This window comes from Calonectris borealis, chromosome 3, assembly GCF_964195595.1.
Source record: "Calonectris borealis chromosome 3, bCalBor7.hap1.2, whole genome shotgun sequence".
In the NCBI taxonomy this organism is placed as follows: domain Eukaryota; kingdom Metazoa; phylum Chordata; class Aves; order Procellariiformes; family Procellariidae; genus Calonectris; species Calonectris borealis.
In genome coordinates, this window is record NC_134314.1 from 6,876,812 (window position 1) to 6,891,193 (window position 14,382).

Genomic DNA, 14,382 nt, shown 5'->3' on the forward strand with positions numbered 1-14,382 from the left:
CTGGATACATCATCAGCCAGTTCCAGCCAAAACCCACTTTAGCACTGCCAGCTTGTTTCTGAATTGAAGATTCTGGACAAGACACTCAAGTAGCCTCAGATGTGCCTATAACAATTTGCCTAGACTAATTTCATCAGACAATAAAGCCCCAAGCTATCAGTTTTATATTCCTGACATCTCCATGAGGAAGTATACTAGGCTAAGAAACAGGAACTGAACACTTCCTGCAAAAGTTAAATTTTTTTTTAATTTTAAGAGGATATTGTTTTCAACATACTGTTTTAGACTAATTGCAGAATCAAAAATATTCTCACGCAGTTCCTCTTGTCCTTGTTCTATCATTCATTTTAGATTTTCCAGATAAAAAAATATTTCAGATAACTTAAAACATTTAAGATGTTACTGCTCCCTACAACTACCTGAAAGGAGGTTGTAGCGAGGTGGGTGTTGGTCTCTCCTCCCAAGTAACAAGTGATAGGAAGAGAGGAAACGGCCTCAAGTTGTGCCAGGGGAGGTTTAAATTGGATATTAGGAAAAATTTCTTCACCAAAAGGGTTGTTGAGCATTGCAACAGGCTGCCCAGGGAAGAAGTTAAGTCACCATCCCTGGAAGTATTTAAAAGATGTGTAGATGCGGCACTTAGGGACATGGTTGAGTGGTGGACTTGGCAGTGTCAGGTTAACGGTTGGACTTCATGATCTTAAAGGTCTCTTCCAACCTAAACAATTCTATGAGAAAAATAGAAGAAAGGCAGCTTCCCATCAGAGTGGTATGTGATCAGCAAATGGGAGAAACTTTTGCATGTTTAACTTTGCCACCTCCACCATGACTGCAACTATGAAGACATGTACCGACACTTCAGTATTCTGCAAATCTGAACGAAAGAAAAACATTTTTGTTCATCATAGCTGACAAAAAGGCTTTTAAGCTCTTGAAATAAACGTCATGGCAGGGTGTTGTTGTCACCTTAGAATTCATATTTGTGATCCAGTTTCTTTGTACAAGACAGATTAAAATATCTGTTCCATTGAAACTGCAATAAACACAAACATAAGGCATATGTTTCTCTTACATTGAAAGTATAGAAACTGACACTGTACCTTACTGTCCTCATCTTCAAACACAGACTGGTGAACATTACAAGCAAAGAGAGAATTCGGGAGATCGTTGAAGTCAATTATTTCATGAAAATCTTCCTCTGCAAAACATCTCTTTAAATCGTTGTCTCCATTTATAGAGTAGAGTAAGAACTGTCCTCCGTCCTCCGGGATGCAGCCATAGTGACCAAGGCCTCGCATTCCAAAGAAGTACGAGTCTCCCCTCATCCCTGGCAGCATAGAGAAGAGAGACACAGTTACACTACGCTTTTAAAATATCACATACACAACCCAGAAATCCTTAGTTTGGGGACTTTGTTTGTAGAAAGTGTATTTCACACTATTTTAAGGCAGCAATTGACCTCTGAAACAGGGCACTAAGACTAGTTTCACCAAGGCTCAAATAGGAACTTGCTTTAGTTTCATTTATTAGCTCAGAAGAGACCTAACCATATCAACACAAGCTGCTGAACACAACCAGAAGCTAGGCATTACTTAAGTATCCCATGCCCTAAAAGAAAATACTATGTTGTATTTGGGTTTGAGAGAGTCATGTTTGTTACTGGGAAGGCAGGCTGGTGCTTCCGAGCTTGCAGTCAGCTTAGAGAGAAAGTGTAATGCACTGGATAAGAAAATGAAAATAACTTTTAAAGTTATACCAGGCATCAACTCAAAGAAAAAAAAAAAAGACCCTGTTGGAAAGTAGCATGAACACAGAATCATTGAAAAATAGTACAACCAAGACACATCACTATTACAAAGAATAAAAAGTAGCATGAACACAGAATCATTGAAAAATAGAACAACCAAGACACATCACTATTACAAACAATAAAGCCAGTTTTTTCTACAGTTTAAGGACAGAACACACCCTGTTTTTCCATGCCCGTTAACAATTTCTTTCTTTGCATCTTAATCATTAGGAAGCAAATAAAAAAAGTGAAGGGAAGAGTGGACTCAAGATATGATTCTCACCACCTTTGAGGAAAATCCTGCTAACTTTGGAGCCTTTACCCCAAATCCATCAGAGTAGAAAGATAATTTTAAGACACACTGAAGAACACAGAAGTAACAAGCCCATACATCAAACGGTATCCTTACTGTTGATACAAGAGTAAACTTCATACCAGCCAAGCGGAGTAAGTAAAGGTCCAATTAATTACCAGTGTGTTCATTAGTATAAATTCAGGTATTTATCATGGCTAGTGTAGGCAATCCTTAGTACACGTGTATTAGACATCAACCTATAACCTTTATAGAGCTCCAGTAAGCTGACTAGAAGCTATGCTTCAGGAATAATTAATTGTCTTATATTTTTGTTTCTTTCAATAACAATATGTAATCATTGGCTGCTTTTTCTCCTCATAACATAAGGAGTTAGAGAGTTACATAAACACAGCGTGCTCATCTGTTTCAGATTTGCCCTTGCCTCTATTGCGTACTTGCTATTCTCTATAAATAGTTGTAAATATTAGTTCAAATACACTATTTAGGACTACTGTCCAAAATTAAACCGTATGTGCTTATTTAGACTTCATCTCACTAAAGCCAAACTAAATTATAGAGTTAATTTGTCATGCCTGTGCCTTTCATATAACCTCATTTCTGCCGCAGCTCTGAGATGACATTTGACCAATGACAGCGCACATCATGCCATAACCTTATATTACAGAAAGGTCAGTAATTGTTTTTGCTGAAGTCTCAGGGCTAACGACAGAAGTCCTCAAAAGAACAAACTAAAGTCATGCTCAAAAGTATCAGTTTGGAGCACTGAGTCCACACTTACCAGGCTCTCAGATCACGTGATAGAGACAGATTTCTTAGCCAGTATTAGTCAGAACAAGTAAGGTTGGAAGGGGCCTGCAGAGGTCAGCTAGTCCGAACCACAAGGTCAGACCAGGATAACTCAGATAACCTTGTCCAGAGGTAAATGTCATACAGCAATACCACTCATAGTGCATATTATGATCTGCAGAGAGCTGGTAGGTCACAAGATCTTAGCTGTCCTCCTTTTCCAGGTACTAAAATACGTTACACAGCTAAAAACAGAATAGTTTCCTAGTCCTGCATTCTGTGCCTGTAATTTATGAGGGAGGGATTTAAATGAACAAGGATGCAGTGTTGTAAGGAAGTGGGTGTAATGTGAAGGCCTCAGGCCAATTACCTCGTTTTTACTCTGTCAACCTGACAACAGGTTTTTAGACTATCAAATACACGCTAGTATTTTCACCAACTCAGTGACATTAGCACAACTATCTCCAACTAATTTCAGTTTAGGAATTCAATTCTAACTGTGAAAAAAAGCCTGAACAAATGACAGAAGAGGTGGCTAGAACTTCAGCAGTATACATTAGTGTATAGGAACCCCATATTACAGCAATATTGCCTCTGGTATTTGAACCAACTCACTTAAGCCCAGTATTACCACACATTTCAGTGTAATCATACCCAGATAAGTACTATAAAGAAATCCTCACAGCAGCCACTACTGGGGAAGAAACTTAAATTCAGAATGTAGCAGAAAATATTAATAGATCATCTACTCCAAATGCAATCATCTCTAAATGTGTTTGCCATCATGTCTAGCCTATGACAAAATTAGATTCATTGCTTTCACATTTATGAAAATAAACCGCAAGCCTGGTATGTTACAAAATGTAACTTACAGGGCAGAGCAGACTTTTGCCAGTGAGTACGAAGTATTTCATTCACAACAGTCAAATTACTTGCAGTCAATGAAGATACTGAGTGTTTTATAGTCACACCGGGTAAAACCCTTCTTCCCCCACAAGCATTAAGCTGGAAGAGTCCACTCAGCAGAGAGGTATGTTTCAAAGCCAACTTTACACAAGACTCAAGAGGATTAAGATGACACAAGCTGATACTCAAAAGTTGTAGGAATTTGGATTATGAATTAACACTCAATAAGTATTCTAGAGAGAAGAGGGGAGATTAGACAGAACTGGGAGTAGTGAATGTCCTAGGATATAACAAAACAGGAATCTGCTGGCTGAATGGAACTTGGAACCAAAGTAGAGTAACAGAGGCAATACAGCACATTGATTTGTTTTCCATACACATCTCTAATTATATTAGCTGATTTCTTAAGCTCTACTTTTTAGTCTAATAAATAAGCTTCACTTTCACAGTAAAGTATGATAGTAATGTTAAAGATAACTTCACGGTAGCTAACAAATTTCATACATCCTGTTCAACAATGCGTAACAAAGCTATTAGGGTGTGCAGAGGAGTAAAGAATCTCAGTATTATCAACAGAAGTCAGAAAAGTCTACAGGTTTCTTCACTAAACTGTTGTTTATTTTTTTCTCCTGGGAGAGCAATATTATAAGATACTAGATAGCAAAGGAAGCTTTTAAGTTAAGACTTAAGCAACAAAACAGAACAGGTTTAAGTTACAACCATGAAGTTCAGGTTTTTAACCATCTTAGTTGGCAATAAGGAAGTGAGCGTACACTATAGCTGGCAATTCTACAATATATAGGCTTCAAAGTCGATCTGAGATTAGAAATTAATAAATACTCTTACATTATATAGCAGTTTTGCTCTGCTAGAGCTCTTTAACAGGAAAGCTTGCTCCTTTTTTCAGTCAATTCTTGAGACAGATTTGCTCAGTGGGACTTGGGTATTGGCCAAGTCTTCTTAAGAAAGTCACTGTCTTGCATGCCTTTTGACCATCTCTTTTTCAAGACCTGTAGGTGGTAGGTGCGTGTGTACACATGCACATGCCTCTTCTACACTTAAGACATACCCAGAATTCTGATCAGTCTTCCCTCCACTAGCAAGTCAACTTACAATACCCTGATTATTAAATCCTCTGCCCAATTTAAGATGGGACCTGCTCAGTTAAGAACATCACTATGGAATAACTATTGTATAGCAAAGTAAAATTTGTGAAACAAGGGCCATGTATTGCACAATATTAAGCACAGCACCACAACTAAAATAGAAATCTCACTAATAAGACATATATGGTCCCCAAGAGAAATAAACTGCCTATGAGCCTGAGCTCAGTGATAATCAGAGGGGACAAACATACTTGAATCAACAATGTTTGTTAGCACACTTCGAGCCCTTGGGCTGCAAGTTCAGACTCTGACTGGACAAACTAGCACTTCTGCCAAAAGATGCAACATAATCTGTCATGTACCTCAGGCTTTTCACATCTAACACCAGTCACTTCCTACACAGAGACATGCCCCACGCTACCTTTTGTAGTGGAGAAAGCATCTCCTGCTCCGATTCATGGCACAGCCGCACAAACTGATTCAGTTAAAGGAAAAGACCAGGCCTAAGGAAAAAAGTTTGGGTTTAACTCCATTAGGCAGATAACTGACCCGATTCATTTCATGGCTGCGTAAATGTTTGTAGCAACCAGAAAAAAGTGGGCAAAGCTTTTTGGGAATGGACAGGCGACAGCAAAGGTTAGGATTGTACTTTCCAGCAACTAATCTACTTAAAGCATTCATGAAATTATAGTCTGAGTTTTCACAGCTCTGCATAAACTTCATAATGAGTCACCATATCAGACGTTATTTTCAGCCAGTCACGAGCTGGAATTCTTACTTTTTTCCTGCATTATTTATACATTAGACATATATAAAACAAGTCATAACTACATATCCTTCATTATGTCCGTCAAACACCTTAAGGCTCAGGTGTGGTGGTGGTGGTGTTTTGTGGCTTCTTTGAATTTACTTAGCCACTTCAAACAGTCCTCTCTCAAAAAATGTTCTCTTTCCAATTCTTCTACTAATCTAGAATAAAAGAATTTACATTTCAAATCCCTTAAAATAATTAATTCTAAATCATGTATAATCCATGAACTGGATTGCCATATAAAATAAACACAATTAAAAGTCATCTTTTACGTAACTATAATACAATCACTGGATCACATTTCCATTTACATTAAAGCTCCTTTCCACAGCTTCTGACAAAATAAGTTAAATTCCCTCCTCTTATGGTCCCTTTCATATTATCAAAACAACATAGAAAGACATCCACATAAGAGTAAACCATACTCATCTTACTTTTAAAAGGTAAAGAGTTCAAATTGAGGTGTGCCTTTGCTTCTCCTTCCCCAAATCAGGAAATTTTTCAAATACTTAAAATACCAGTAGTTGTCATACATAATTTCAAAAGAAGTGGCAATGCCTTAAAAACAATACAGTAACACTAAGGCATCGTTCAGCACCAATACTGATGCTAAATTCATTCACCAAGATCTTAACTGGGACCACACTAGTAAACTCCGTAGCAGGATTTGTCCCTTCAGAAGACTGAGATACTGAGACACAAACAAACCTGAGCGCAAGTCATGTAAACTCCAACTAATGCTGATTCCTTGCCACATCCATTTATCCCCTTTATTTAAAGTTCACCCATATGTAATCTGTGTTCCTATATTATTTCTGAATTTAGTGTAGGGTTTTGGCCCTAATCTTTCGAGTCAGAAAATACATTACACAGAATAGAGTAGCCCAAGAGTGCAGTACTGTTAACCCTTGGAAAACCATAGCAGCCACTGCCCTTCCAGACCCTATGCAGAATCTCCTCGTCACTTCTTTTGTGCAATTCATATACACAATTTGCATCACTTTACACTGACGTAAATTATTTCAAATTTCTCCTCCTGTGGTCAAGGGGTATCAGAGCTTGTAATCTGTGATAGTTCAAAACACGAAGCAAACTCCCTTCCTGCTGGAACAGATTAGGTCATGTCAGTGTTCAACCATGCAGATACTATAACCAAAAGCTCTGTAGAGGTGGGAGCTAAGTATTCATTCTGTTAGCTCACTATTTTTAGACATGCTACACCTCTAATTAAAATTAACAGAGACCAGCAGAAAATTATATTCATTGGCAAAGAGCAATAGGTTACTGAAGTTTCTATTTGAAAAATTGCTATCAAAAAGTATTGCTTTTCTAGTGTAAAACTGAAAGGGCAAATACATACAACTTGTTATGATGTTAGACCCCTACAGAGCAAAGAACTTGGTTGAAATTTTGCTGAAGGAAGACAACTGGAGCACATGAAGTGTTTGAAGTGCCTTATATATCACCAAGCACATATGGATTTATCCACTGTTTTTATGGAAACTAATAAGGCATTTCCTTGGTGACCATTTTCCTGTCTTAAGAGTTTTTAAAAAGAGTCCCTGAGGGAAATCAAGAAACAGGAACATATCTCTTGAAATTGCTAGGAAACTTTACTTTTTTTTTATTAAACACTGCTTGCCATGACAAACAACATGACTAAAAATAGAATAAAGCAAACAAAATGTTACAAATAGAAGCTTTAAATTTAATCACTATAAACTAAAAGTATTATCGAGTCCTGAGTGCAAACCTGGAAACTGTAATCTACAAGAATTAAGAAAATTTGGGAAAAAAAACAAAGCAAGAAAAGTTGCAGGTTTTTTTTTTTAGAAGGGTCCAGAAAAAGTGTAGGGATTCCACCTCTGCCCCTACAGAAAAAAAAAACCAAGCCCAAACCAGCAAATTTTACCATAATTCAGACCTACTGAGTAAGATTTTACTGAAACAATCAGTTTTTACTTAAAATAGTCACTGACTTAATGAAAGCAGAGTCATCAATTTCTGTAGTGTTAGCCTAAGGATACAACTCCTGCTGAAGTCAACTGGACCCACACTGAAGACTTTGGCACAAGGCACAAGTATAATAGGGAAGTTCAGATAGTAGCAACCTACTGAAATTTCATTCCATTCTGCAAAATGAACACTGGAGATTAGTATTATTTTTATATGGTGCTAATTCGTCACTATGGAAAGCTCCCATGGACTTAAATGGAAACATTTTACTTAATTAGAAAGAGCAGAACGGGACCTCATGTGACAGGATTAATGAACTGTTGCAGTCTCAAAAGCAATATAGACTATGGTCACCCCTTCCCTTAACCTTCACCCCTGCATCCCCCACCTGGGCAATGACTATTCCCCTTACAGTAACAAAAATTACCAGGACAGTGAAGTCCACTCACATTTTAACTCCAATTTGGTTACCACCACACAAAAATAGCATCAGTCTCCACTATTTCCTCTTACAGAAGTGGCAGATATAAGGAAGAGGATTTTACTTTTTTATTTAAATTCTAACTGGTGCAAATCCCAAATGTTCTAATCCTTTCCATTGACATTCTAGCCGTATTAAATTTAGCTGAGACTTTGTAACTATTTTTGGAAGCTTTTAACATCCAAAGGGACTATTCACTTTTATTCATCTAAAGCAGGGCTGGCCAGCTCAAGCTGTTCGAGACCTGCCTATTGCTCAGAAGGCTCAGCTGTGCCTCCCATGCCAGGGATGTATCCTATGCCCAGTAAAGGAACTCAGTTGGCATTGGCTTGCTAAGCAAGCTGTATCTCCAGACCTCAAGAAAACAAGCCTGGTGCTCAACCCTACTAAGCCAAGACTCCAGCCCCATTCCACAATAGAAAGATGATACTTTGAGCAACCAATGCCAGGCATGAAGATTTTATGTGCTATTCTTAAGGTCAAGAAGCTGGACTATGATTAATCAACCACTAAAGTTACCATGGTAACATTAAGGTATTCAAAGAACAAAAAACCCTCCCCAAACCCAAAGAAACCAGAACAAGCTTTCTGATTACCGTCACTTGGCCTCTATGCTACTCTATTTAAAGCGAGCCAGTTTTATAAGGGGCACACAGTATTACAACGTCATTGGCCTTCAGCCAGATCTGTCACCTCACACAGGGGTCAGTGGAACACTCGTTTAGTAGCCCTCTAGCTTGTAAGATAAAATTCATAACTATACCCCAATTCTTACCAAGACCTATTTTCCCTTTCACTGTCGGGAGGAAGAAAAGGAAGAAACCATGTATGTCAGAACTACTTGCAACAGGAGCTGTTCACAGTGTTTAACTCCTAGAAGATACTCAAGACACCATGAGGACTTGGAATAAAATTTCAAAGTCTCCTTAAAAAAGATTTCTGCTGGTACACACAAGTAATTTATAATTTCAAAAACATTAAGGACACCAATGCAATGACAAACATTTTCAATACAAACAACAAACTAAGCCACTGAATCTGAATGCACACTACAATATCTGGAAGAGGACAGACAAACTAGATCACATAGCTGACAACTCCTTCTCAGAAGTTTAAGGAGAATGGGACAGTTCCTGCTGTTAAAAAAGAAAGGTATCCGTTACTAGTTAACAAAGTTGATAACCTACAGAAAATCTTCTTCTGTCCTTGTTTACTGTGATGCTTCTGTAGTTTTTCTGATTGTTCTATATTCTTACAGTATTCAGACTTCCATCTGTTCACGAATGATGTGTAACCATATAATTTAGTTTTACTGCAAGAATAAACGCAGCAGAATTTCTTTACAGTAATTACATATTTTCATAGGAAAAGAGTTTTCCTTTTCTACACGAGCAACCATTCTAACTAGGTAAACAACAAAGAGCAAACTAATTTGTAAGTGCAGCACTTGAAAGCCTAACACAGAAGCTCATGTAAAGCCTAACCCCTGATTAAACTACAATTCTCGTTTGTATTATTCCTTTAAGCTGTATAAACCTATCATACATTTTCCTTTTAGGAAACTAAAGCAGTAAAGGGACCAAAATATTTTAAAGAGATACAAAAGAATCTAGGAGAGGTGGGGAAAAAACCAACCAACAACTTTGGAGAGCTACCTGCTATATAAGCATCAAATAACATCGGTGTGGGATGCTGCAACTAACTTTAAAGCAGCCCAAGAAGAGTCTCCCTCGGGGATACGGGCTTTACTGCATCCCTGCACACCAGCCCTAAGTAGCTGGGACAGGTCTGCATCACCGCAAACGTCCACCTGCTTTGAGCCGACACCCAGCGCTTCCCGCACGGCTGCAAAACCTCCCTTCCCACCTCCTCCACCCCCCTCCCTGCTGCCTGCCCCACACGCGGGGGTGCTCCCTCGTCTCACCAAACTCCTCTCCACCGCCAGCGGACGAACCACCTGCCCCGGAGGACGAGCCGGCACGACGTTCTCCCTCGCCGCACGCCTCCACCTCCGCCCACCGGCCATTTCCAGCCGCCCGCGCGGGGCTGCACGCCGGCCACCGGACCCCCGCCAGGGGAAGCGCTGGGCTCGCCCCGCAGCCCGCCCCGCATCCCCCCGCACCCCAAAAGCCACCGGTGAAAGGAGCCCCAAGGTAAGAGCGGAGGCTGGGAAGGGGACAGGACCGCAGACGCCGCAGGGAGAGCCGGCGGGGCGGTTGCATAACCCCGCCACGGCGGGCGCACGGCGCCAGGTCGGCGGGGCAGGACTGTGACCGGGCGGCTCCGCCGGGGAAGGATTCCCTGTCCTTACCTGCTGCGGGTCGCTCGTCCTTCGCCTCCCCGCCCTTCTCCCTTGTCGTCGCCGCCGAGCCCCGAGGACCGCGCCGCCGGTTCCTCAGCGAGCACCCCGCACCTCTCGCTTGCCCGCGCCGCTGAGGCGAAGGTGGAGGACAAGGCGGGAGGGGTGAGCGGACGCCGCAACCCAATCAGCAAACCCCTCCACCCAAACGAGCAGGCGGAAGCCACCAATAAAAATGCGAGAAGCAAACTGGCCCCGCCTCCTCTGTCCCCTGGCCACGCCCCCTCACCTCCCACCGTTTCGCGCCGGGTCTCGGTTACCAGCGCGGGCGGCGGTGGCGGGCGGGGAGGGGGCGAGGGGCAGCGGTGTTCACGGCTCCGTGTGGGGACAGGTGAGCCGGGGAGGGTCTCACGTTGCCCCCGGCACCCAGGGAGCGGTAGGAACCAGGCAGCAGTTTGTGTCCTCGTTACTAGTGCCTGGCAAAGCTTCCCTGCCTCAGGGTGTCGGCCCGCCTGCCCTGAGGTGAGGAGGGATGGGGTGAGGTGAGGTGGGGTGGGGTGGGATGGGAGTGAGAAGGGGTGGGATGGGATGGGGTAGGGGAGAGATGGGGTGCAGAGAGAAGAGGTCGGATGGATGCCCACACAGTGCCAGCACCTCGCCATGGTTTTAGTGGCAAACCTCCTAACGTCCCCCATGGTGATTTCGTAGAGGGCCTGAACGCCTCTGGGGGATGGAGCTCCCAACTGCCATTCCCGCTTCTGACCATCGATAAGCAAACTGGCCCTTGAAGTGAGCTCCATCTAGAATGGATCCAGTTGTCGTTCATCTCTTCTTCAGACTAAGGTGAATAAGGTGTATCTCCCCATTACAGACGAGGCCAGAAGGTGCATTTGTAGAACTCTTAAGGAACGTCAGGGTTACAGTGCAAAAAGGCTTATCGTGGTCATGATTTTAAAAAGAAGAGAAAGCATTCAGATACCCCCAAGGCATGCTTTATTAAAGGAAGGGCTGTTTTCTCTCTTCCAGCTGTATGTCCGAGACTGCTAAGCGTCGGAGGCTAATGCTGATTTTCTGCGGTCTCTTCGCTTTGGAATGTAATACAGAGAGATTTAATCAATAGGGTGATACAGAAATGTAAATAGGTTTCTGTAAAGATGGCTTTGAAAATCTATAGAATATAATGGAGAACTAGAAGACTCCCATATAATTATTAAATACCCTATAAAAAATCCATGGAAGGAATAATTCCCCATTAGTTAAACATATATAAAAAGATGTATGCCATTTATAGCAGCACTTTCCAATAATAGCTGAAAAAAATGTTGTAATGAATGAGATCAATAGTGTATCCCACCTCATCTCTGCAAGAGCAATGCATTCTAGATTGTTGTACTTGAAACAGAAGAGTTTCTTCCTGGTCCCATTAACTAAGAACTGACTTATGCCTGGATGCGTATCTGGTTTAGACACCTTCCAGGCCTTCTTCTTTGGTTCTACTTTTATTTTTTAATATATAATAGGTAACTGATAGTAGTAATTATTATTTCTTGTTGTTTTATCCCTGTGCCTAAAATATGAATCCTTGACCATGATCTTATTGCTTTAGGCACTATGCAGAAGAGAAAGCAAGCTATGGAACCAAAGATGTCACAATATAAACTGATCAGGTTTCAAATCAAATTATATGCTGCTTGTTTTGGTTTTTGTTTTAAGACTGAATGAAACCTGGTAGGATATCTTCCTTTGTCTCCATTTACATGCGTTCTCTTTGCATGATGTCTTATTTTAATATTCTGAGTAGGAAGAGCATCCACTGTGCTTTTTCTGTCCCACATTTTATGTTATACAATTTCCTTGTGTCTTCTTATCCCCATACCTCTTAACTGTGTCTTGTTCACAGTAGCCAGTCTCAAGTTTTATTCTTTTTCATATTTTCATATTGGGGAGAATATTTTCATTGTGATGAAGTTGCCCTAGCGTATGCTTTCCTTGTAGTAAAATAGGAATCTCTACAGTTATGAAAGCAAGCTAATCCATGTTCAGGAAAAATCAAGAACGCCTAAGTCAGTTCTTTGGCTTTTATATGCATCCAGACATTATTGCTAAGATGAAGGGGAAAAAAACCCAAATTCCACTGTTTGCAGTAAAAATGTCCTTCAAATTAGATAATAATGAGAATGCAACAATTGCAGGGTTTTTAATATCCCCTGTTGTAAGCATTAAAGATTTCTATTAGGAAAGGTCACAAAATAATATATAATTTAGATATGGAAAAGTGGCATTGCAAAAACAAGAGCGTAAGAGCAGATGAGAGAACGTCCTTCTTTGGAGTTGCACCGTTTACCCGCTTAGGCTCCAGTGCTATTCAGGCCATGCAGTTTGAGTAGGCACCCTGTGCTTCCTGAATGCTGTGGGCATCTTCCTTCAACCCAAGTAGTTGTAGAGTGCCAAAACCTGGAGGAAGCTGAAATTCTGGAAAGGATACCAAAGGAGGTGATAAAACAGCTGCTACTTGCAAGATTTGCAAGCAGTGCTGTAGTCCTGCTCCCACAGAACTGAGTGGGAGTTTTGTTACTGATATCTCGGAGCACAGGCTTAGCCCATCTCATCCAAATCCTGAGCTGCTCGTTATCTTCAGTCTGCACCTGCTTCTTATCTACAGATTTAATCTGTAAGCAGAAGTGGCCTCTCAAATGTACTGAAGCAACCACAAATAAAGTACTGTAACCAAAAGACTTTGGCCCCCTATGTGATGCTGATTTCTGATCATCAAAATACGAACACTGACTCACTCCTGCAGCCTTTGTAGGAGCTTTGGTGACAAAGTTTTCTCTTTTCAGAAGAAATGGGTAAGTAATGTCTCAAAATCTGTAGATTCTCAAGAACTAAACGCTTCTTACATTTCTGCTCACTGGGATAATCCCAAATTCTTTGGCCAGATATGGATTATGATTTCTTGCAAATGGCTGAGATTGGAGATTAGAATGGATAAAGCAAGTAAAATTAACGTTGACTCTATCAGCATTAGCATACCTTTGATTGTTTCTGTTACTTTTCTAGAATATAAAAACACAGTTGGATCCATCTAGCTCTGTATCTTGTCTCCAGCAGCCAAGGCTGGATGCTTAGTAAAACAGTGTAAAAATAGACAGTGTATTCTTTTCCTATTTACCTTAAAATTTTCCAGCAACTAGTGAGGTAGGGACTTCTGGAACTCAGGGTTGTATCCAAGCTACTATGCTTAGTAGCTACCAGTGGTCCTGTTCTCTAGGAGTTTGTCTTAACTCATTTTGAGCCCATTTGTGGTTTTGCTTTCCACAATGTGCCGTGCCGTGATAATTCTTCACTGTGTAAAAACAATTTCAAGTTGTCTTCCTGATTGTTTTATTAAATGTTCCTTTGTTATAGAGGCAGCAAATGAAATTTCTTTTTTGACCTTCTCACCATCATTATTTTCCAGACTTCAATTGGATATCCCTTCAGGTATCTCTCTTTCAAGGTTTTCTCTATTTCCAGTGTGAAACTTTATCACCATCCTCTCTATCCTTTCTAATTTTACTAGAAAACATTACTTGCTTTAAAACTTTGATTCTACTAAAATGAATATTGAATTTTGCTGGATCTGGAATAGGCAAGAGCCGTATGGCCGAGGGACTCAGAAGAACTCTGAGCATATGAGTGATAGAGTCCTATGACTTTGGGGGTCCCCTTGTCATCTAAGCGGGGAGCTACTAATCCTTAACATTCAATTCCCCTTTTGACCACTTCCTAGCCTCACACTAACGTTTTCAGAGAACTTTCCACTTCAACATCCAGATCTCCTGCAGCAGAAGTGATAGTTCGAACCAGTGTCTATGTATGTACAGTTAGGGTTATTTTTTCCCATGTACATTACTTTGCACTTATCACCGCTGAATTTCATCTGCTATTTT

The 14,382-nt window shown here is 40.8% G+C and overlaps 1 protein-coding gene across 2 annotated transcripts in view; it reads right to left on the bottom strand.

Moving 5' to 3' along the window:
• The window catches only part of RCAN2 (regulator of calcineurin 2), a 93,421-nt gene extending 82,824 nt beyond the window's left edge, over positions 1-10,597 (bottom strand). The window contains exons 1-2 of one of the 2 annotated variants that reach the window (XM_075144917.1): positions 10,463-10,597; positions 1,101-1,327 (exon numbers count right to left, since the gene is read on the bottom strand). In XM_075144917.1, the coding sequence (XP_075001018.1) occupies positions 1,101-1,325 (225 nt within the window). In that variant the 5' untranslated portion in view covers positions 1,326-1,327; positions 10,463-10,597. Of the gene's footprint in view, positions 1-1,100; positions 1,338-10,462 lie in introns of those variants that run through there. The other variant, XM_075144916.1, reaches the window with a different exon arrangement.
• Positions 10,598-14,382: the final 3,785 nt, after the last annotated feature.